The 22,989-nt window shown below is 64.1% G+C and overlaps 2 protein-coding genes across 2 annotated transcripts; one reads left to right on the top strand and one right to left on the bottom strand.

The window, feature by feature from the left end:
* The first annotated feature begins 26 nt into the window (after window positions 1–26).
* BOP1 (BOP1 ribosomal biogenesis factor) lies at window positions 27–22,836 on the top strand. The gene is made up of 16 exons (XM_037023352.2): window positions 27–160; window positions 1,586–1,789; window positions 10,039–10,119; window positions 20,021–20,175; window positions 20,256–20,373; window positions 20,453–20,554; window positions 20,617–20,829; window positions 20,897–21,058; window positions 21,129–21,209; window positions 21,287–21,356; window positions 21,436–21,568; window positions 21,644–21,824; window positions 21,903–22,191; window positions 22,272–22,356; window positions 22,440–22,547; window positions 22,633–22,836. Exons 1-16 carry the CDS (start codon window positions 80–82, stop codon window positions 22,784–22,786), a joined length of 2,217 nt encoding a protein of 738 aa, XP_036879247.1. The 5' UTR covers window positions 27–79; the 3' UTR covers window positions 22,787–22,836.
* On the bottom strand, window positions 16,906–18,483 carry SCX (scleraxis bHLH transcription factor). Its single transcript, XM_017647173.3, has 2 exons — window positions 17,926–18,483; window positions 16,906–17,043 (listed from the first exon to the last, which is right to left on the bottom strand). The coding sequence occupies exons 1-2, from the start codon at window positions 18,481–18,483 to the stop codon at window positions 17,005–17,007; spliced, it is 597 nt and encodes a 198-aa protein (XP_017502662.2). The 3' UTR covers window positions 16,906–17,004.
* Window positions 22,837–22,989: the final 153 nt, after the last annotated feature.

The following is a 22,989-nucleotide window of genomic DNA, read 5'->3' as shown; positions in this document are numbered from 1 at the left end:
ACGCCTCCAATCAGGCCCCGCCCCTGGGGCACGCGGCCGCTCGCTGCCGGAAGTGGTGCGGGTCGGGAACGGCGGGCGCATGGCGGGCGCGCAGGACGTGGGGTTCGCGGCGGCGGCGGCGGCTGCTCGGCCCGGGAAGCGGCGGCCGGAGCCGGAGGAGGTGACCGCGGGCTGCGCGGAAGGGCGGCGGGCCGCGCGTGCTGGCTCCTCGCGCGGCGGGCTGGCAGTGCGGGGGAGGACGGTCGCCGGCCTGGGTCGGTCGCCGGGCTCGGTCGGGGCGGCCCCGGGGGCGTTCGCGAGCGGCGCGAGTGCGCCGGGCGGCTGGCTTCCGGCGCCGCGGCCCTCGGGCTGCGTGTTTGGTGCACAGGTCCGCGCGCGCGGTGCCTGCGGAGGCGTTGGGAGGGGAAAGGATATGAGAGCCGGAGGCGCGGAAAGACCCGAGGCCCGCTGCGCAGACGCCGCCCTCTAACTGGGAACAGGGCCGGTTCTGTGCAGCCGGGCCCCGGCTCCGTTCTGGGCATGTCAGCGTATGGAGGTCGGGGAACGTAGAAGGAAAGGCATGGGCAGTCGAGTCTCTCCGGCCTCCGTTTAGCTGGGTCGTCGCTTTGTGACTTGCCCTCGTGTGGCTCCCCCATCAGCCGGCAGCTCCTGGAGCCTGGCTGGGCTGCTTCCACCACTGGGCTTTGTACTCATCAAGAGCCATTTGTGCCCGAACCGCTTATGCCACTTTCACTTGCTGTTGTCATTGTGCAGCAAACTAAATACTGGCGATGAACAATGTAAGTGTGTGTCAAGAGTCACATTTCTGAAAACTAAGTTGAGTGTTGTGGAATAAGTGGTAATCGCAGGCTGTCCAATTAGGTGCGGGACTAGTAAACTGTTGCAAAACAATGCAGTCTAGGATTCTGCACTCAAATGCTTCCTAAAAGCCTACAAGTTCTTGTGTCACTTTCAAAAGCAAAGAGAAACCCGCCCACTGTGCATTGTGTCCTGCACAGTTGGGGATTTAAATGTCACCTGTTCAGCAGAACTCTGCTCAGGAAAAGCTGTGGTCCTGTTCCATGAGAGGGTGAACGGGTATATATACACTTGTTTTTAAGTAGAGCTTGCGGCATTTTGAATACTCTCTAACCAACCTTTACAGTTAACGGTCAGCTGTCCCCATCTGGGTGGGTACGGATACTTGTACTTCTGGAGGGAAAAGCCCCTCGAGTCCGTGCTGGCTGCAGCCCCTGCCCTTTTCCCTCTTGGCGCCAAGTGAATGTCAGAGTGGGCGTGGAGGGCGGAAAGCCAGTGTTGGTAACGCGATGGGAACTGAGCTCTAAGGGGGTGATGTTGTCCTTGAAAACTCCCTCCCTTGTGAGAACTTGAGAGTGTCCCTTCTGTGAGCATGCAGCCCTGCTTTTGACAGAGTGGACAAGGGAGGAAGGCCTGGGTTGGGTGGATGGTTTTGGTGGAGGTTGAGGCTTGTGATCTGAGGGCTGAGGCTCCGGAGGCTGGCCACACAGAGCTGTCTGTGGTCAGTGCCCAGTGCCTGGTGGGTGGGTTGTGGGGTCTGCTCGTCATCAACACTGTGCTCTTGCAGCCCTCTCTCCTCTGCCCTCCTGCCCCCAGCCTCCCAGGGGACGGCAACGATTCTGGCCCCTCTGACAGCGAAGAGAGTGTGTTCTCTGGCCTCCAAGACTCTGGCAGTGACAGCGGTGAGGATGCCACGACTGAGGGAGAGGACGGGGCCAGCAGTGATGAGGGCCACAGGAGGACAGAGAGGACTGCTGGGCAGCCGGTGCAGGTGGGTGAGCAAGGACCCTCCTGGTGGGCTCTCTTCAGAGGAGGTGGCTGGGGAAAGTGCGTCCTCCAGCCTCAGGCTCTCTGGGGTGCCTGCACTGCTTTCTCCAGGTTTCCTTGGGAACCCCAAAGCCCTCATCCTTCCTCTGATGCACCTGGGGGAAAGTTTGGGGCTTAGTAGAGTGCTTGTTTGGAGCTGGGTGTGCCGTGCTCCCTTCTCCAGGACCCCAGAAATCTCTATGCATGCTCCACACCCCCCAGGGGATTCTGCCCCCTGGGACTCTGCCCACTTTGCTGTACTGGCATCAGCTGGGTTCCCTGTGGCAAAGCCTGAGACAGGGATTGGTATGCAAGGCACTGTGTGAGGGAGCCCCCACTGCCCTACTGGCCAAGGCTTTGGAGGTGGACCTGTTGCTGTGGTGGTGAGGAAGGATGAGAGAAGAGCTGAATTTAACTAAAATGCAGCATTTGAAATTTAGGACGTTTTACAAACACGTTTGTAACTATACTTTCAGCAGCCCTGGTGTTCTGAAAGTAAGGATTTTGGTTCATACAGAAGTTCACTCCCACAGTGGAAGCCAAAAAGCCATGCTTGTTTGTGATCTGCTTTCTTGAAGAAAGATTTAAAATCACACTTAAAACTTCCCCCATGCAAGCTTTAATGCTGGCATGCCCAGGGGGGAGGTGGTGTGCTAGCCGTGTTGCCTGTGTTCTGTAGAATTACAGGCAACTGTATGGTCCCCTCTTTATAGCTTCTTAAAATTACAGGTAGACCTTTCTCAGCAAAACCCAGGCATGGATGCTGTACAGGGGAGCGGACACTTATTCTCACTGCCCTGTGCCAGATGGTGGCCGGTTTGTAGTTTAGTCGTCTTTCCGGGTATTCCCACCCTTTCAAAATTAAGGATCCACACATTTAAGTATTTAAGTTTCTTCCTTTAAAAGGGAATTTTTATCTTTTCTTGTAAATAGGATTTTAAATAATATTTAAAGAATTAAGTAATTCTCTTTCTTAATAAACAATAATTCTTACTTCTCTGAAGTAGGTAATGTGTATGAGTATCTGAAGGGGCTGGCTAGTGGAGTCTGGTCACGGGGTGCCTGCTCGGATGTGCTTAGCGTCTGCACCCTCTGAGTTGGGCATGTCCGCCTGGGTGCTTGGGCCTGAGGCTATAGCCCAGCAGAGAGGGATGCCCACCTTCCTGAGGGGCTAGGGGGAGCAGCTGTCCGCCTTTGGGGTACTGTCAGAGCCCTCAGGGCGCTTGGGTGGGTATGGCCCTCAATGGGGGACTGCACCCCTGGAAGCCAGGAGCTCTGCTCTGCTGGTGGTGCCCCCTGCGTGGTGAGGCGCCTCCTCCTGTTTCGCACCCCTGGCTCTGTGGGTGGCCTGGACACGGTTCCATGGTCACAGGTCACAGTTCTGAGTTCGGCTGGCTGTAGGGGTGCCGCTGCAGACCTGCCCAGCTTATGCGTTCACGTCTCTGGCTTTTTTGTGCTGTAACTGAAGTGCACACGTGGCTCTGTAGAGTGTTCCCTGCTCTAAGGCATGGCCCTGCGTGCCGAGTTTGAGTTCCCCAGGCCGAGAGCACATGTAGAGGGGGAGGACTCTCAGCCTTGTAGAGGGGATCCCCCTTCTCCTTCCCCTGCCCAGTCTTCACCGGCCACCCATGCCCTTTGCCCAGCTGGACTAGTCTCTCCACTCCTTCAGCTGTGCCCCTGCTGTGCGGTGTCTGAGTTTTGTTCCCATCCTGCAGCCTGTAGGTGGAAGGTGGGCCGGTAGCCAGTCAGTGTGTCCTGCTGCGCCAAGGCGTCCGAGGTCCTGTGTCCCATTGTGTTCTGCCTCCCACCGCGCCGCCCCTGGTCAGAATGCTCCTCTGTCGCCCTGAAGCCAGGCCAGGGCTGCTCGCACTAGAGCCTTCCCACCATGCTGGCGGGGAGCGGGGTCCCATGGGGTCAGGGCCCTCTGGGGGTTCTGCCAGCCCACATTCCTGCTGCATCTGGTGGGCCGTCCAACGTCATACCACGGAGGCTTCTGCCCAGATCTTCCTGCCACTGGAGATGGGGCCTCGACCCGAGACCCCTTCATTGAGCAGTTTCTAGAGTCAGTGTCTCCCCACCACCATTAGTTGTCCAAACCCATGCCTGTGGTGACACGCTGGCTGCATGTCTCTCCAGGGTCCCAGCACTTGAGCAGAAAGCCTTCAGGACTCTGGTGCCTGGCTCTGGCCACAGCCGCTCGTGTGCTCTTGGAAGTGATTGTAGGTGAGCCACGCCACTGAGGGATGAGATGGCTTCTTCGACAAGAGAAAACAGCCCCACTGCTTTATCTCCCAGGCCTGCGTCCTCTTCCTGGGGCCTGATTCTTATCAGGGCTGCTGGGTGCTGCCACGGCCCCTGGGTCTCATCACTTCTTTTCTGCGTTCAGGCAGTTACTGTCTGTTTCCTCCACATCTTGGCGGGATGTGTCCCCTATGCCCTGTCTTAAGGCTTCCACCACTTCCCACCAAGGGTGGGTGGGCTGCCACCGCCCCCCCCCTTGGCCACTCTGTCTCACACAACCAAAGGGTGTCCTGCCGCACCTCAGGCTGCCTGTGTGGTGTCAAGGACATGCGCCATAAGGCACAGGCCCTGGCTGCAGGCGTGGTTCACCCTGGGCCTTTCAGGGATGGGACAACCTGCCTGGACATGCTCATCACGTGATGAAGGTGGCCGGCTACCTAAGGGGCGTGGGTTGGCTGTGTTTACTGCTCATCAGAGTTGGCAAGGCTAGAAAGTTGTTTTCCGGGAGTCCTGCCCCATAAATCTGTGGATTCCAGCAGGTCCATCATGTGCAAGGACGGCCACTCAGCTCTGTCTGGGCGTTCCTGGCACAGCAGTCCTGGCATGGGCTGCGCCCGTTTCCTGACTCCAGTGCATGGGTGCTTCTGCTGTCAAACGGCTGCTGTGGTCTTACTTGCACCTATTCACATGCGCAGCCTTCCTGGTAGAAATTCTGAAAATGTCTGGGCTGGAGGGCCAGAGTGTTTTTCACTGTGGAGTCTGCAGAGTGTCCTGGGGCAGGGGTGCCTCTGTGCCCCTAGCACTGCATGTGGTGAAGCTTGCGAAATAGGAAGCGGTCTCTTGTGGCTTTGTGAACTTGTCCCTTTTGCAGGGAGTGAGGTGTCTTCCCTGTGTTTCTGTGAGAACTGCCTCCGCTGAGACCCTGAGCCTTGATGCAGCTGCTCTTGCACCCCGTGGTCCTTGCTGTGTGGTCAGAGCGCCGTGTGGATCTGGGGTTCGCCTCGTAGCTTGCGCCCCTGGGCCTCCGCGCCGCTCCCTTGGGCTTCAGTGTGGGTCCTGCCCTGGGCCCGGTGGTCCTGGGCGGCCATCTGCCCATGCTTTTCAGCCCCTTCCTAGAGCTCCCCTTGCCCCTCATCCCTGAGCTGTGGTTTCCTGCCCTGATCCCAGAGTCCCTGTCGCCTTCTTCCCGAGATCGGAGCAGATGAGCGTTTGCCCAGATGTTCTCACCGGACCAGGTGGGGGTGGGGTCACCCCAGGGTCATCCTCATACTGGGCTGAGGTTCCTGGAGCGGGTTGCTGTTTTCTCCGTTTGTATGTTTTCTGTTGCTGTGTATCAAACTGACTCAAAACATGGCAGCTTGCCCTTGCAAGCATTTGCTGCCTCGCTGTTTCTAACCCTAGGTGGGGGTTGGGTTGTGGCAGGTCACCCGCAGGGCCTGGTGTGATGGTCAGGGTGCTGGCAGGGGCTGGAAGCTGTGCTTACAGGCTCGCTCACTCGGGCAGGGGAGCCCAGAGGTGCGGAAGGGCATGGTGTTCTGGGTGTGGTGGCCACCTCATGGCTGGAACGCTCTCGTCCTCGATGCCGGCTCCCTCTCTCTGCCTCTGAGCTCCACTCCTCCCTCCCGGCCCCTCAGGACTGCCAGGCCAGGTACCTACTCACCTGGGGCCATGACCCCCTGCCCGGATGGGGAGCCTTTACCTGCTGGCTGCCCCTGTGTCACCCGAGGAAGTGAGAGGGCCGCACTGCATGTGCATGCCAGGTGTCTCCCTGCACACGTCGCCCACAGCTGTGTCCCACCCCTGCCTGGCTCTCTGCTGACCCCACAGCCCTCCTGCCTCCACCTTCAGGTGGGATCTGCCAGTCCCGCATCCTGCACTTTGCAGGGCTTAGGCTGGCCTTCCTGGGCCCCGGGATTTGAGTGGTTTGTGTACTTAAAGCCATCTCTCCCCTATGTGCTTGTGTGGACTCATTTTTCCTGCGTATGTCTGGTTTGGTCCTTTCTGTTTTTATGGTCTTTTCCTATTTTTTTCCTTCTGCTCCTGTGCAGAAGTTCCTGTTTTGGTTAGTTCTCTGCCATATTCAAGAATGCTGGTGTGTATGTTGCATTTTCCAGCTGCCCAGGTGCTGCCTGCAGAGCCTTGGGCAGGGGGAGCCTGCCTGTTTCTCGAGGGCTTTGGGGAGCAGAGGAGGCACCCTGACGCAGTGCCACGGGCCGTGTGACTCTCAGGCCCAGGCCTGGCCTTGCGGCGTCCTCGGGGCACCATCCAGGGAACCTGTGGTGGGTGCTGTGGTTCCTCCAGTTCCACTGAGCGTGTCACCCCAGACTCGGCACCTTCCCTGTCCAGGGACCCCCCAGAAACGAGTGGCACAAAGCGGCTGTTTGAGGCCTTGAAGTGCTGGGGCAGGTGCCCCGGACATGGGGTCAGCCTTGGCTCCCTGGTCCGCGGGCGGGCGCTTCTGCTGCAGGATGGCCCCTCTAACCAGCCGGAGGGTGCACTCCTCGGTCGGACCCTAGAGCTCTGCTGCGAGCAGTGCATCCACTCCCCTGCCCCTCCTGGGCTCTGGTCCCTTCTGCCCAGGAGGGTCATCACTCAGATTGCACCCCGTGTTTGGGGGTCCTGGAGCAGCTGGGCCCCTCCACTCTTGGCTGGGGTGATATGCATGGCTGGCAGTCCTGGGCACCTGTCTGCCTCTCTGTCCCTTCTCAGGGCTCCAGGCTCTGAGCAAGGCCTCTCTGACCTAGGCCCAAAGTCACGTCCTGTTGGCAGGTGAAGCCGCCACAAGCCCACCTGGATTCAGCTTCTTGAGAGGAAAATCCAGTTTGCAGTCATGGGCTGAAACAGTCACAGTCACATTCTCCTGCGGGCAGAATACACCTCCACCCAGCCCCTGACCTCATCTCATTGCCATGTCTGGTCTGGGCTGTCCCTGGGTCTTGTCTGAATCAGGCCCAGGGGCAGGTGGGGCCCTTGAGGTTGTCCCCACCAGGCCGTTTGCAGTGGTGGCACTGAGTCACCGTGGAACCTCTGTTCTGGTGGGGAAGCACAGACCACAGGCCTGGCTCTCCGCGGTCGGGCATGTCGGCTGTGGCCTTATGCAGGGTTGCGCCTATTCCCAGGAACAACCCTGCCCTTGCCCTAGTCACCTGCCTTTTCTCTGAGAAACAAGGGTGTCCATCTTGTGATGTCTCTGGCCTCGTAAAGCACCACTGGTGTGTTTATTTTAAAAACTGTGTGTTCTTCCTATACCGACGTGCATGGCCCTGCTGGGAGAGCCGGTGTTTCACGGGGGCTTTCTCTGCCCAGCTCCCCGGGGGTCTTAGCAGCGTGTTGTCATCAGCAGGCTTCACCTTCTCAGGCTCCTTTGTGCAGATGCCCCCTGGCTCTCTGAGACTCTGTGTCACCACCAGTGTCTGGACTCGATCTCTGCTGAGGTCTGGAGTGTGCAAACAGGCCTGGCTGTACCTCATGCTGACCCACAGGGTGTCCTGGCTGCTGCCTACTCTTGTGGGTGGGCCTGACCAGACCCCCTCGGGAAGGCAGTTCAGGGAGTGAAGCTTTAGCTCCACTGACCTGGGCTCAGTCACCACGCAGCACGGCACTGGCCATCCTGCTCACAGGAGGAGGTGGAGGGGCCTGGCTGTCATGTGCCTGGTCGGCGGCGACACGGGTGGGGGTGTGACTCGCGCTGGCTGGTGGCGCAGTTGGGCCTGAGGCTGGGGGGGTCTCCTGCACGGTCGCAGTAAGATGCCTTTGATCGGATGCGACAGATGCGATCTGTCAGATGCTGTCAGAGCCCCGTGGGGTCGTCGGGCCCTCTTCTGGTCCCGGGGGCGAGCAGAGGACCAGGCCCAGAGGCCACCTGGGGTCCAGGGACAGGGTGAGGCCGAGACTGCTGCCGCCCAGCTGTTGGTACGGCTTCCCTCCCCCAGAAGGTCAGCGCGCCCTCTGTGCCTCCGGCTTTGCCTGGGTGCTGGTCCTGGGCTCCGACTGCCCCCTCCCACTGCTCTCCTCTTTGCTGCTGACCCGTGGCCTCCCATGCTGGTGTCCTCCTGTCGTCCACCTCGGGGTGGCTTGTGGTCCACTGGCTGCTCATTCCGTTCTGCTCTGTAACCCAGGGGTGCCCACCCTGAGGCCCTCGGTCCTCGGTCTTGGACCTGCCTGCAGAGCTCTGCTTCCCTTTGGGCCCACCGAGCCCCTTGACCAGCCCACGAAGGCACGTCCGGGGCAGCCCCATGAAGGGCCTGCAGGCTGCGTGATCTGGGCAGACCCCTCTGCCTGTGTCTATACCCTGGGTTAGGGTCTCGTGCTGGTGGGTGAGGGCGTTTGTGCATCCCTCTAGTGGCTTACATTTCAGCCATCTTCTTAAGTTCTTTAAAAAATGCCCAATGCCCAACCACAACAAAGTGTCCCCAAACTTTGAGGGGTGGGTCTGCTGGTTTGGGAAGCTGGCTGCGCCCCGCCCCGCTGCTGCCCCCTGGCGGCTGCCATCGGCCCTGCGGCGTCCCGTGCGGAGGGAGGACCCCTCCAGGGGCGCAGCCTGTGACTGCGCGGAAGCTGGACGAGGGGACGCGTCCGGCTCCTGCCGAGGCCTTGGTCTGGCCTGCCGCACAGGTGGTGCAGGCCCCGGGCGTTCTGTGCTGCTGGGGGCACTGGGTGGGCAGTTGCTGTGGGCCTGCCGCGGGGCGGGGAAGCACGGGAGGCGTGCCCGACCCCCGCAGCGTCACCAGGTGCCCCTGGCGGCCCGGGCAGAGCAGGGGTGCTTGCCGGCTCCTGCGGCCGGCGAGGGTGGGAGCTCGGCCCGGGCAGCGTTCCTCCATGTCCCCCACCCACAGCCCCCGCTGCTGGGCAGCGCTGACCCACTTTCCCTGGGCAGGGCTCCTTCAGCCCGACGCGGGGAGCAGGGGTTGAGGGGGGGGAATGTGGAAACCGAATCCTGCCTTGTTCCTGGCCTGGAAAAAAACTTAAGTCTCCCACCCTCCTTATATGGAGGGAGAGACTGGCCGCGGAAGAGCGGCCTTGCAGGCCCTTGGCTCCTGGCTGGGCAGGGGGAGTAGTGGGCTCTGGGCTCCGGCTAGGCTCCGAGCACTTTACTGCCCCCAGGGGTGAGAGGTGGGGCTGTTTTCCCCATCAGTCCTAGTTCCGGTACACCCGGTCCCCCAGCCTTTGAGGGGAGAATCTGTTTTCCAGGCTGGTGTGTGAATGCTCTGTACTGCCTGCTCACTGGCCAGTGGCACAGGGTGGCCGGTGGGCGCGTCACGCCTGCATTCCCAGTGCTTGGGTAGCTCTCCCCCCGCTTGGCCGAATGTGGCGCTCTGCTGCTGTAGGCCCTGGGGAGGCCTCCTTGGGACAAAGGTCTTCGCCCAAGAGTGGACCGGAGGTGGCCCCTGTGACAGCCACTAGCAGTGAGTGCCACGTGCACTCAACCGAGTGCCCAGGTGGCCCGGCCCAGGTGTAGGTGACCCCCTGGCCCTTGCCTGCTGCCAAGCGGCATCCCCCACCTTGCCCCTGACCTTGGGCTGGCTCTGGGTTCGGTGGGCCATGGGTGGGCAGTTGTGCTAGGAGCCCTGAAGCTGGGTTTTTGTGAAGAGGTGCGAGGGCTGGACCTCAGCCGGTGACTTTGCAGCTGACCGCCCCTTTTCCCAGTCGGCCTCAGGCATCAGCCCTCCCTGGAGACCTCCCTTGGAGCCTGGGTGTTGTGGTGGGTCTGGCCCTTGACAAAGGACCCTGGGTGGGATCCCCAAGGAGCCCACTTAGAGTTTCTGTATCCCCATCTTGTCCTGAGACCCAGGGCCAGGTTGCCGCTGTTCAGAGATAGGAGGCGGCAGAACCTGTGGCCTTAGCATCAGCGGAAGGGAGTTTTTCCCAATCCCCCACCGCCAGGGAGGGGGCAGGTGGCCCTGGGCCTGAGATCTGCCTGAAGCCACAGGGCACCAGCAGCCTGACATAACCACTCTCCCCTTCTCTCCGCAGGCCAGGACCCCTTCCCCAAGGACAGAAGCGGCCAGCGTGCCGGGTGACGATGAGTATGCGGAGGACAGTTCTGACGAGGAGGTGCCGTGTGGTGTGGTGGGGGTGGTGGGGGCGGAGGGGGTTTTCCAGGGGCTGCACAGCTCTGGGAAGAGGGCAGTTAGGTCATGGTGAGGCCTGAATGGCAGCCTGGCCTTGGGCCCCACCCTGATGTGAAGAGCCATTTTGGGCCAGGGACACAGGACAGCAGGAAGGCAGGGGTCGCAGGGGTGAGGCGGCAGTGTGAGCATGTCTGCGGGGTGGCTGGCTGACACGGGGGTCCCGGTGCATTCCGTGGGGGCCGTGCTCATGCGCAGCAATGCTCAGTAGGCGTGGAGAGGCTGGGGGTGGCTTCCCTCACAGCAGCCGGCATGTGCTGGGGTCCACTGCTGGCCTTGTAGGCCCCGAGGGCAGCACTTGGTGCCCTTGTGCAGGAGACTCTGCCCCTCTCTCTGGCGTCCTGTCGAGTTCAGGGCCTGGACTAGGGAGCTCAGTCTGGTGTGCAGAGCGGCTGGAGGCTGAGGGGCTCTGAGCTTGGGGTGGCTGTGGTGCTGGCCTGCTGTCCCTCCCTGTGTTACAGCCACCTGGCAGGTCTGTGGCCCCTGTCCCGAGCGCCCTGGGTTAAGTCTCACCAAGTGTGTGCCTCCTCGGTCAGCAGGCCTCGCTGGACTGGAGGGCAGCCTTGGGGCAGCCGGTCGGGGGTGCCGGCCCCTCAGGAGCGCCCCCTGCTGCCCAGTGCTGTGGGGCTGCGGAGGCGCGTGTCGCCTCCCCTCTCAGCTTCCACCCCCGCCCGCACGCTCTCTTGGCAGCGGCTGCAGGAGCCTTGGCTGCCCGCCCGATCTGGTCTCTCTGCGTTCAGAGAACAGAGACAAAACAAAATAAATTGGTTTCCTGGCCGGAGCAGCGGGCGCACTCGGTGAGGGGCCAGCGCAGCGCGGCTCCCTGCCTGTCTCCCCCCTCCCAGGGGCTCTGGCTGTCGGCAGCCACATCCTGTCGGCTACTTTTTTATATTTGGTATTTTGAGAAATCGATGATGATTGTAAATGGAGTGCAGAGGCCGGGGGCGGCCCTCCAGCCTGCCCACAGGGAGGTGCTCCTCCGGCCTGGCCCAGGGCCTCGGGGGCCGCAGGGGCTGCGGGGGCCGAGGGGCTGCTTCCTCTGGCAATGATTATCCCATATGTTGGCCTCAGTGACAGGAGGGAGCCGCCATGCCCGCCCTACCTGAGCTTCTGCCAGCACAGCCGGCTGGCGGCTCGAGGGGGCGGCAGAGCTCAGCTTTCAGGAGCCAGGCCAGCCGGACAGATGCTTCCCCTCTTCTGAGGGGTGCTCGCGAGTGCCACCTTCACCCAGGCAGGGTGGGCTGGGCTTTGGGAAAGAGGCTGGGGCAGCAAGGGGGCCCCACTAGGGGCCTGGATGGGTGGGGTGTAGGGGGTTCAGAGCCGGGCTACAAGGTGACCAAGAGGGTGTGGGAGGGGCTTGGAGGCCTTCCCCTCCCTGTGGTTGGTGCCCGTGTTGAGGCAGCCCCTTTCCCAGCAGTGTCCTTGGGGGTGGCAGTGGATCTGAGTCCCCACCCAGGCTCTTGGTGGCCCCCAGGAGGGGTCCTGATGGGCTGTGTGCCTCTGGGAGAGAACCTTGAAGGCATGGCAGCCCCCACTGCCCCCGGGCCCTGCCCACCCTCTGGGTCTGGGTCTGAGGCCTGGTCTGGGGGACACGGGGGCTTCTAGGTCCTCTGAGTGCTGGCCTCTGCTAGCCCGGCTTTGGGGAACCCCGCATCCCAGACGCTGACGGGTGACCGACGGTCCAGCTTGGGGGAGCCCGAGGCCTGTCTCCCTTGCTACCTTCCCCCAAATGCATGCCCGCGCTGTAGACGGGCTGGGGATCCCTGGGTGCACCTCCAGGCCTGCCAGGGGTCCTGGCCGTGGGAGCCAGGGAGCTGTCACCCTGCCCCACGTGTCTGCCTCCCCCTCCCCCGTGGCACCTCGCACACTGATCTCGGCCTGCCTCCCGGACCCGGGTGGGGACGTGGGGAGGGCCCCTCGCAGGCTCAGCAGACAGCCCCTCCTCTCTGCCTCGAACGGCTGGGAGAAACCGAGGCAGGTGCCGGACTGAGGAGCAGCCTTTGCCTTGGAAGCGTGCGGTGAGGGGCTCAGGGCAGCCACGGACTCCCGCCAGAGAGGCTGGGAGGAGCCTCCTGTCCTCAGCCTGCTGTGGGCGCCAGGGGCCGGACCCCCTCCCGTCCCGTGAGACCCTCCTGTACCCCAGGAGGCCTCCACGGGTGGAGCAGGGCAGTAGCCCTGTGCCCCGACACCGGCCTGCTGTGGCTCGGGATCCCGCGGGGGCCCGCCTGTCTGCATCCAGAACCAGCGATCCCCTCTGCTCTCTAGCCAAACGCCGTTAATGGCTTCTCCTAGCTACTGAACCGGCAGCTGCTTCCAGCGCTGGCGGCCGTCCGTTCCTCCGGCCGCCCGCCCACTGCACTTGCGTCGCTTTTGGCAGCAGGAGCCCGACGGCTCAGGTTTCTGAGCTGCTTGTGGCGGCCTTGCAGAGCCGCGGCCTCCCTGGCGGCCTCCCACCCCCACGGCTGGCCTCCGAATGGGGCTGCTGGCTGGGCTCCTGGGGCCCAGTCCCTTTCCAGTCTGCCCCAGCTGGCTTGCCTGCAAAGGGCCCGTGCACCACTGACCCACGGCCTTGCTGGAGGCCTCAGCCAGCCCCTGGGTGCCTTTGCTCAGCCCCACCTCTGGGCCTCCTCCTGCCAGCCCTGCCCCCGCCTCACATTGGCCTGGTGTTTCCCACGAGCCTCTGGCTGCATCTGATTTCCTAGCTGGGGAAGAGGCTTCCCCGGGGGAGTGCAGGGTGGGTGTGAGTGAGGAGGGCACCGTGGTGGGAGCAGCTGCCCCTTCTGGAGAGTGCGATGAGCTTGCCGGGATGGAGCAGGGTCCTTCGGGGGCTGTGTGGTAGCTGATGGGAAGGTGGCGTACATGGGTGGTAGAGGCCGCTTGGAGGGAGCAAGTGCCCTTGGCAGCAGGAGCCCAGCCGGGCAGGTGGGTGGGAGTTGCTGGGACAGGGGCCTCTGGAGAGGTTTGCCCTGGGCTGGAGGTGTGGCTGGCAGAGCCAAGAACTGGAAGTTCAATAGGAAGGTGGGCAAGGGGTGCTGGCTGTGGAGCAGAGGGCGTGTGCTGGGGACAGGCCACACGGTCTGGCTGCATGTGGGCTGTGTGTGGACTCAGGTATCCTCCTGAGTGACGTTTCAGAGGCGGCTGGAGTGGGGCTGGGGGTGCTGTGGGGCCTTGGGACCAGGCCTGCCTTTGAATAATGGGACTCAGAACAGGCCTTCACCACTCCGCAAGGGTGTCCTGGGCCCGTGCCCACCCCCAGGTCTCCTGAGGGAGTTTCTGGAAACCACTGCCTGCAGGAAGCCACGAATCAGGGTACTCCATGTGGGAATGGCCCTTGAACCCTGTCAGCTCCAGGAGAGGAGCAGGTGGGTGTGCGCCTGGGAGCGGGGACAGCCTTGTGCCCTCTCCCCACCCCGTGGAACCTGGGGACCCTGTGGGGGCAGACTTGCCCCCCCCAGCTGTGGAGGTGCTGGTAGGAGCCAGGCAGTGTGCTCGGAGAGGCCTTGGTCCTGTGAGGGACAGAGGGTGGTGGCATCCGGGCCAGCCTCAGAAGAGGTGCCCTTCTACCTGGATTGGCAAATGGGAGGGGCAGCTGATGGCGGAGTCTGGGTACAGCCAGTGGGCCCTGCTTCTGCCCGTGTCTCTTGATGGCCTTGGGCTTTGTGGCAGGAAGAAGCCGGGCAGAAATGGCTTTCTCCTCTTTGGTCTGCACACCTGGACTTTCGCTGCTGAACCTTCTGTGGGCGCAGCAGCAGCAGGTGAGTGGGCGGGCAGCCCGGCCTCCTCCGCCCGGCGGTGGGCACTCTGACAGCTCCAGCCGCGGAGGAGCGCGGGGAGGCCCAGTGCGGAGGCTGAGCGCGTCCTAGACAGGCGGGAGCTTCGTGCAGGGGGGGCGGAGTGAACACTGCCGGCATTGTAATCGGAGCGGGGCGCGGGAAGAGAGAGCCCGAGCGAGGGCGGCTGACCCCTGGCTCCCAGGGGACAGGTGGGAGCGGCAACGAGGAGAGAGTGAAGGATTGCAGAGGTGGGCCGGCTTCCTCTCTCGCAGACAGACACGGGAGGGGGGTGGGCGGCGGGCCAGGCTGTACCTGCAGTTCCAATCTGCGGTCCTGACAGCTGCAGCCACTTTGGGGAGGGGGAGGGGAGGGGGCTCATGAGAGCGGAAAAACCCCAGCCGGTGTATCAGCCAGTTGCAGCCTGTGTCCGGTGCAGTCTGGGGGTGGGGACCCCTGCTGCCTGGCCCCATAGGCTTGCCCTTGGGGCAGAGTGAGCCCCAGGAGAGCCCAGCCAGGGGGCTCTGCCCTCCGCCTGGGCTTCTGGAAGGGTCGGCAAGCACTGCCCCTCAGGGTCACATGTGCTTCCTGGCAGCCTGCAGGTGCTGAGCAGGGTGGGGGCCGGCTGGCCTGCGGAGGGCGGCCTGGTGATGAATCATGTGGTGCCGCCAGCAGCTCATTCCCCAGACCGGGGACAGGGAGCCGACAGCCGAGGCCGAGCACAGTGCTTCCAGCCCAGCTTGGCCTGCAGAGGTGGCTGCCGGACCAGGGTGCAGGTGGCCCCCTCCTTTCCAGTGCCTCCGCACACGCACAGGGAGCCCTGGGTCCTGGCGCCTGAGCTCACTGGGTGGAACGCATGGCCAGCATTCTGGGGAGGAAGCCAGGGCTGTGATGTGCCCAGTGACTGGGGAGCTGAGGGGACTCGTGGGGCCAGGGTGCTCGGCTGGCTGCCACCCCCAGTCTGGTTTGACTTTCTGGAGCAGTGGAGGGTGACAGGGTGCTCCTCCCCCACCTCTCCTGCTGGCTGGTGAGCCAGGCCTACTCCCACCAGTTGCTACCGGGTGCAGCTCGCAGCTCGGAGAGCGAGGGCTCAGGCCTGCGTCCAGCCAAGCTACAGGCCTGCTGGAGTCGCAGGTCCAGCAGCTGAGGGCTTGGCCTGCATGCACTGGGCCCTGACTGGCCAGGCCTCTGGGGACTGTCCCAGCAGCCTGTTCCCTCCCACCGACGTCCCACCTCTGCAGCGACCTGACCTGGCGTCCCCTCCCGCTCAGGGCTCTGGGCCAGGGTCCCCTCCCTCTGCACTGTCTCTGGGGCCTTCCACAGGGCCTGCTCCCCTTTTTGTCCCTGCCACCTCCCTGGCCACTCTGCGACCACCCGCTGGGCTACCTGTCGACTGGGGAGGGTTCGTGAGAGGTGTACACCCACTCAGACCCAGGTGTGAGATAGGAGGCCAGTGGGTGAGGGGCAGGTGGGCTGTGGACCCACCTGTGGCCATGCAGGGGGAGGCTGCACAGAGACAATGGGGGACTTGCCTGCCCGGATTCTTCCCTCCCTCCCTCAGGTCATTCTCAAAGGGTCCTCAGTACCCAGGATGGGAAGGGGGACCCCACATACCCTGCCTGCATCCTGGCTCTCTAGGCAGGCGGGCAGGGAGTGGCCACCTTGCCCTCTCCCCCGCCCCCGGCCAGCTGTAGGCTCCTGCAGGATTAAAGAGAGGAAATTCGGCTTTGGGTTTCCGAGTGGAACCTGCCGTGCGACTCTATCCTGCACATTCCTCTTGGAGGGGAGCAGCCTCTAGCCCCTCAGAGCTCTGGCTTTGAGAATTTCCTCCAAAGTCACACCTCTGCTTCCTGCTCTGCAGCTCCCCGGAGCCTGTCCATGCAGAGGAGGGGCAGCTCAGGCCCAGCCCTTCGGGGTGCCCGTGTAGGCCTCGGCACCGGGCATGGTCCTGCCCCGAGGGCTGGAAGGCCTGGGCGGCACCTGGTGCTCTGGGTCACGCCCCACCCTGGCTGGTGGGAAGTTGGGCTTCTGGCCTGCCAGGTTGGTGGCGCTGCCTGGCTTTCCCCCCTCTGTACCCGCGGCACTCACACCAGCAACCCTAATCGTCATCTGCAGGATTTAATGGCCAGCCAGCTGTGCACAGCTCAGGGACGGGCCTGAATCACCCTTCTCACAGCCAAGTGGGGTCTCTGAGGAGTTCGCTGGGTGCAGTGATAGCAGCTAGTTATCCTACCGGTGAGGGTTGTGCTGCAAGGTGCTGAGTGCAGCGATGGGGGCAGGGGAGCTGGGGTAACCCTGGCAGGGGTGGGCCCAGAGCTCTGGGGGCCTGGGATGGGCACTTGGGGGTGCAAGCAGGCGGCTACCCCCTGGCCTGTGCCCCAGGTACAGCAAGACCTGGGAGCCCACTCTGCCTGGCAGCACCCTGAGGCCCAGCATGGTGCAAGCTATGAGCGCAGCTTTTCTCACCCCTGCGAGGGCGTAGTGCCAGGCAGGCCCTTGGTCTCTTCAGTGGGGCAGCGTGCTCACCCTCCTCACCTGTGTCCTCTGGCCCACCACACCACAGTTCCCCGGCAGGAGGGGCCTCACGTCTGGGTGGCGATGGCCCTGAGAGCCCTAGAAGGTGAGGGCCCTCCCAGAACAGGGTTGCTCCTAGCCCAGGGTGGACAGGACGTGTGGAGAGAGAGCCCCGAGGGGTGGTGTGTGGCCTCCAGCTGGATTCTGAACTGTTCGAGAGAAGTGTACTTCCATGTTTGAAAGATACTGTTTTTAATTATACAAAATTTCCAGACTTTATATTATCATATCAAAGACACAAGATGCCAGTACGTAGTGGCCAGAAGAAAACCCAGGTAGGAAGCCAGCGTGGAAAGTTCCAGTGAGTCTGGGCAAGTGCTAGGCCAGCTCAGAGGCCTGCTACCGCCTGTCTGTCCATCGGCCTCCCTGGTAGCTGGGGGTGGAACTGGCCTGGTGGGTGCCCTTTTGGAAGGCCTGTGCCCAAGTCAGGTCCGTGAGGGGCCTGGATTACCCAGCTGCATCCACCTCTAACTCCGAATCGCTGTCTTTCTGTCGCGGTCCTTGCTCTGCAGAGGGGAGGGGCAGTGTCGGTCTGACAGGGCAGAACCCAGTGCCAGCCCGCACCTCCGGGCTTGCCCCTGGATGCTGAGGCCTCCAGTGGTGGGTGCTAGAAGCACCCCCTTCGGTGTGCACCCCAGAGCCCCGAGCAGCGTGGGGAGGAGTGTGCTGCTGCACAGCCGGAATTGTAAAATTAAATTTCCCAGATGTTCAGGCCCCAGGAGCTCGCGCGTGCTGTCTGGAGAGGAAATGGGTATCGGGAAAGCCCTGCCGTATTTTCTCCCTGCTCACCCTGCTTTTCCGGTGCCACCAAGCACCGCAGGGGCTGTAAATCACAGCCAGTCATTCCCTACAAAGTGGCCCTCTCCCCCACGCCTCCCACCAGCCTTCTGCCTGCAGGCGACACTGGGTCTGTGTGGGCAGCCCCAGGGGTGGGGGCTTGGGGACACATGGCAGGTGGCAGGTACGCCTTAGGCCTGTGGCAGAGAAAAGGACCCCGGGAGGGGGAACTCCTTACCACCTGGCCCCTCCTGAGCCCCTTTTCTGTAGGGCAGGGTGGGTGGCCAGAGTTCCTAGAACCAGCTGTGGTCTGGTCCCCCAGCCCCTTCCGGGTCGGTGTCCCCCCACCTTCCTACCAGACCCCTACTTGGCCCGCAGGGAGCGTGTGTCCTGGGCACTTGTGGGGACCAGGCCCAGCCAGGCCTGGCGGCTATCTGGGCCCTCCCGGTCCTCCCTGCCCGGGCGCCGCTCTTGGGTTACAGGTGCTGCTGGGGGCTCCGGGGGCTCCTGCCTGCGGCCCGCCTCCCGCCTCCGCGGCCGGCAGGGTGACTGCAGGCGGGGGCGCCAAGGTCCAGGCTGCCTCCCTCTCCGGGGATGCGCGGGACACTCACCAGCTTTCTCTGGTTGCTGAGGCAGAAGGTGCAGATCTGTTTGGGTTGGGCGTTCTCGCCGTCGCGGGCTGGCGGCGGCGGGGGGCTGCCTGCACGCGCCGCGTGGAAGAAGGCGGACCCCGAGTGGCACGGCTGCCCGTCGCCGCAGGCCTCGCCCACCAGGAGCACGTTGCCCAGGTGCGAGATGTAGCTGGAGGCGAGGCGCAGCGTCTCAATCTTGGAGAGCTTGCGGTCGGCCGGCTCGGTGGGGATGAGCGTGCGCAGCGCCGTGAAGGCCGTGTTCACGCTGTTGGTGCGGTCCCGCTCGCGCGCGTTCGCCGTGTGCCGCTGCCGGGGCTCGCGGCCCGCCCGCCCGCCGGGCCCTGGGCCGCCCCCCGCCCGCCGGCCCCCCGCGCGTCTCCGGGCACCCTGGAGGCCGCAGCGCGCGGCGTGCACGCGGCAGGGCTTCTCGTCGGAGCCCGAGCTCTCGCTGCCGCGGTCCTCGTCCTCCGACAGGGGGCTCACCTCGGGGAACAGGTAGCGGCCCGGCGGCGCCGAGCGTAGCATGGCGAAGGACATGGCCGGGGGCGCGCCGTCAGCTCCGCCGCGCGCAGCGCATGTCGCCGTCCGCGCGGGCCTCGCGGGCGGGCGGCGGTCTCGGGGCGCCCGCGGGCTGGGCGCCGCGCGCACGTGTGCGTCCCGGGCTGGAGCGGGGCCGCGGGCTCGGCCTTTATAGCGGCGGCCCCTCCCCCGCGCCGGCCCGCCCCCCTCCCCGCCTCCCAGCCCCTGGAGGCCACTCGGAGCAGGGGCCCTCCGTCTCTCCTCCCCGCGCCGCGCGGAAGGAAAGGGCCTGGAGCATCTTGCTGTCCCCGGGGGATGTGGTGGAAGTGGGAGCCCCCTCGGGATGGCCCTAGGGCCGTGCGGTGCCCTCCCCTCCCCCTCAGCGGGGGTGGGGGTGGGGCGGGGCAGGAAGGTCAAGAGAGGCGCCTGACCCTGGCCTCCCCCACCAGGGCCAAGTCAACCCAGCTGCCCTGGCCCAGAGCCGGCCACACCCTGTCTCCCTCACTTCACTTGAGCCCCGTGTGCCAGGTGGAGGGGCCCCTCCCCAGCCTGTCTCCACCGATTTGCTGGTGGGGTTGCCCTGTGGCACAGCCCATCAGTCCTGCATCTGCCCCCTACTGGCATCAGCCACCCCCTCCAGACCCAACACAAACCAGGCCCCCTGCCCGGAACCATCCCTTCTTCCCCAGCCCATGCCTGTTCCCCTGCCTCATGCTGCAGTGGGCCTTTGCCCGGGTCTGTCCAGTTCAGAGATGGCGGTGTGGACTGGATTCAGGCTGTGTAGACCGGGAGGCCCCCCACCCTGTGCCAAGGAGAAAGAAGGGCATCCTACAGTGAGAAGGGCCACAGCAGCTGGGAGGACTGCGTGGCAGGTCTTGGGGCAGGCAGGTGCAGAGGAGCAGGGTCAGGGGGCCCTGTCCTGCAAGGGGAGCCTCAGGCTCCTTGGGGCCTCTCTGTGTGGCTCCTGGTGCAGGAAGTGGCCGCCTGGGCAACAGTCTCCGTGCTGGGTGGAGGGAGGGTGGTGGCTGGCAGGGTCCTTGGCCAGGAATGTGTCCAGGAATGCGGCTGCTCTGGGGTGGGGGGCAGGACCTGGGACTTAGGGGATCCTCAAATGCCTGCAGAGCAGAGTGGCTTCTGCTTCCGCTTGGAGTGGGCTGTCAGGGTCTTACAAGTCCCTGCCTGTGGCTACCCACTTTGCCTAAGGCCCCCCGCCAGGGGAGGGAGCCCATGGGCGATGAGGTCACCCTTGTCTGTGGCTGCCCAGAGCCCCAGCCAAGGAATCCGTGGGGGGAGGCTCTGGGGTTGGCACCACTTCAGTGGAAAATGTGAAGGTACAGCTCCGGCGCCTCCAAGGGCCAGGGGGGTGGGGACAGCACCAGCCGCCGTGCCACGTCACACATCGGGAGAGGGCATGTGTCAGACGAGGGCCTGGGTGCTGTTGCCACCAGCCTCGAGGCCAGACCCTTTGCTCTCCTCATCCGGATCTCCAGGGGGACCTGACAGGAGGGGTGGGCCCCGTGGGTGTCCAGTGCTGACAGGCTGGCCTGCTGCCCAGGATGTCCGGAACACGGTGGGCAATGTGCCCCTGGAGTGGTACGATGACTTCCCCCATGTGGGCTATGACCTGGACGGCAGGCACATCTACAAGCCCCTTCGTACCCGTGATGAGCTGGACCAGTTTCTGGACAAAATGGACGACCCTGACCACTGGTGAATGGGCAGGCCTGCAGGGTGGGGCGGGGCCCATGGGGTACCCCCACTGGCTGGGCTCTGACGAGTGGTTCCCCCAGGCGCACAGTCCGGGACCGGATGACTGGGCACAACGTGCGGCTGACAGATGAGCAGGTGGCCCTGGTGCAACGGCTGCAGAGGGGCCAGTTTGGGGATGGGAGTGTCAACCCGCATGAGGTAGGTGGCTGCCGCTGGCCCCGGGGGGCCTGAGGCCCCTGCAGAGCCCCAGCGCACACGCCTGTGTCTGTTCCCACAGCCGGCCGTGGATTTCTTCAGTGGGGACCTCATGATCCACCCGGTGACCAACCGGCCTGCAGACAAGCGCAGCTTCATCCCATCTCTGGTGGAGAAGGAGAAGGTGGGTCCAGTCCTGCCCCTGGGTGCCCACCCACAGCCTGCTCTGACCAAGCCCGTCCACAGGTCTCACGCCTGGTGCATGCCATCAAGATGGGCTGGGTCCAGCCTCGTCGGCCCCGGGACCCCACCCCCAGCTTCTACGACCTGTGGGCCCAGGAGGACCCCAATGCTGTGCTGGGCCGTCACAAGATGCACGTACCTGCCCCCAAGCTGGCCCTGCCTGGCCATGCCGAGTCCTACAACCCACCTCCAGAGTACCTGCCCAGCGAGGAGGAGGTGGGCCTGGCATAGGGTGGGCAGGTGGCCCCGGTCCCCGGCCCCCGGCTCACGCCTGTCTCTGCAGCGCCTGGCATGGGAGCAGCAGGAGCCCAGCGAGAGGAAGCATGACTTCCTGCCACGCAAGTTCCCGAGCCTACGGGCTGTGCCCGCCTACAGCCGCTTCATCCAGGAACGCTTCGAGCGCTGCCTCGACCTTTACCTGTGCCCACGGCAGCGCAAGATGAGGGTGTGTGGGGGTGGGGTGCCTGGCGGGGCCCCGGGGACGGGCAGGGAGACTGAGTGCCCTCCTGTCACAGGTGAATGTGGACCCAGAAGACCTCATCCCCAGACTGCCGCGGCCACGGGACCTGCGGCCGTTCCCCACATGCCAGGCCTTGGTGAGCAGGCGGGGGGGCGGGAGCGGGGGCGGGGGGGGCGCCTGCTGTCTGTCTGTCTCCTCACTGCTGCTCTGTAGGTCTACAGGGGCCACAGCGACCTTGTCCGCTGCCTGAGTGTTTCCCCGGGGGGTCAGTGGCTGGCTTCAGGTGAGCCTGTGTGGGGGCAGTCCCAGAGTGGGGGGGCAGGGGGAGGGCCAGGTACTGAGGCCTTGTCTGCCCCGTCCAGGCTCTGACGATGGCTCGCTGAGGCTCTGGGAGGTGGCCACTGCCCGCTGCATGAAGACCATTCCCGTGGGTGGCGTGGTGAAGAGCGTTGCCTGGAATCCCAACCCCACCACCTGCCTGGTGGCTGTGGCAGTGTGAGTGCCAGGTGAGGGCTGCGGGGGCAGTGGCAAGCCTGTGCCTGAGGGGCTGTGTGTGGTTCTGGCTTGCAGGGAGGACATGGTGCTGCTGCTGAACCCGGGCCTGGGGGACCGGCTGGTGGTGGGCAGCACAGACCAGCTGCTGGGTGCCTTCGCCCCACCCGGGGAGCCTGCCCTGCAGCCTGCCCGCTGGCGGGAGGCCTCTGAGCCGGAGCACCAGAGGGGCCTGCGGCTGTGCATTTGCCATGACAAGGTGGGAGCTGTGGGGGTGTTGGAAGAGGACGGGGGTGGGCAGGGAGGGCCTGTCTCAGCTACCCTCACCCTTCTGCAGCCAGTGACACAGGTGACCTGGCACGGGCGTGGGGACTACATGGCCGTGGTGCTGGCCACCTCGGGCCACACCCAGGTGCTGATCCACCAGCTGAGCCGGCGCCGCAGCCAGAGTCCCTTCCGCCGCAGCCATGGGCAGGTGCAGCGCGTGGCCTTCCACCCCGTGCGGCCCTTCCTGCTGGCGGCCTCTCAGCGCAGTGTCCGCCTCTACCACCTGCTGCGCCAGGAGCTCACCAAGAAGCTGGTGCCAAACTGCAAATGGGTGTCCAGCCTGGCAGTGCACCCGGCAGGTGGGTGTGGGTGTGCCCTGGAGGCGGGGGCGGGGGCACCAGGCAAGGCCGCAGGTCCCCACCACGGATCTGCCTCCCAGGTGACAACGTCATTTGTGGCAGCTACGACAGCAAGCTGGTGTGGTTCGATCTGGACCTGTCCACCAGACCGTACAAGGTGCTAAGGTGAGGTGCTGGGGTGGGTGCAGTGGGCTGGCAGGCCCCCCCCAAACCTGCCCTCAATCTGGCCTTCTCCCTCCACCCACCAGGCACCACAAGAAGGCCCTGCGGGCTGTGGCCTTCCACGCCCGGTACCCACTCTTTGCATCTGGCTCTGATGACGGCAGCATCATTGTGTGCCACGGGATGGTGTACAAGTGAGTGCCCACCTCACCCGCCCCACCGGGACTCTGGGGTTGTGGGGCCGTGTGCCCATGTCCTGAGCCCATGCCTTCCTCACAGTGACCTGCTTCAGAACCCACTGCTGGTGCCTGTGAAGGTGCTGAAGGGGCACGTGCTGACCCGAGGCCTGGGAGTGCTGGACGTGGCCTTCCACCCCACCCAGCCCTGGGTCTTCTCCTCGGGGGCTGACGGCACCATCCGCCTCTTCACGTAGGTGGCCTTGGTGTATGCTGGGGACGTTAATAGAGGCGTTGCTTCCGTGGACTGCAGGCGTGACCTTTGTGGGGGGTTCCTGATCAGCCACCCCCACCCCAGCCTGGGGCTGTAGCCCATTCACTGAATCTTTCCAACAGCAGGGGTGGGCACCCTGCTGACCTGTCCCATAAGGAAGGCCAGGCACTGCAACCCCACGCCACG

The sequence above is a fragment of the Manis javanica genome, chromosome 2 (assembly GCF_040802235.1).
Source record: "Manis javanica isolate MJ-LG chromosome 2, MJ_LKY, whole genome shotgun sequence".
NCBI lineage: Eukaryota > Metazoa > Chordata > Mammalia > Pholidota > Manidae > Manis > Manis javanica.
The sequence above is the reverse complement of the archived record's forward strand: the minus strand, read 5'-3'. Positions and strand labels throughout refer to the sequence as shown.

Excerpts from the sequence above, each read along its gene's own strand:
- BOP1 (XM_037023352.2), top strand. The coding sequence starts at position 80 with ATGGCGGGCGCGCAGGACGTGGGGTTCGCGGCGGCGGCGGCGGCTGCT. Across the intron at positions 21,059-21,128 it reads CACGGCAGCGCAAGATGAGG|GTGAATGTGGACCCAGAAGA; the intron begins GTGTGTGGGGGT and ends CTCCTGTCACAG. Across the intron at positions 22,357-22,439 it reads AGACCGTACAAGGTGCTAAG|GCACCACAAGAAGGCCCTGC; the intron begins GTGAGGTGCTGG and ends TCCACCCACCAG.
- SCX (XM_017647173.3), bottom strand. The coding sequence starts at position 18,483 with ATGTCCTTCGCCATGCTACGCTCGGCGCCGCCGGGCCGCTACCTGTTC. Across the intron at positions 17,044-17,925 it reads TCAGCAACCAGAGAAAGCTG|AGCAAGGACCGCGACAGAAA; the intron begins GTGAGTGTCCCG and ends TCCCCTCTGCAG.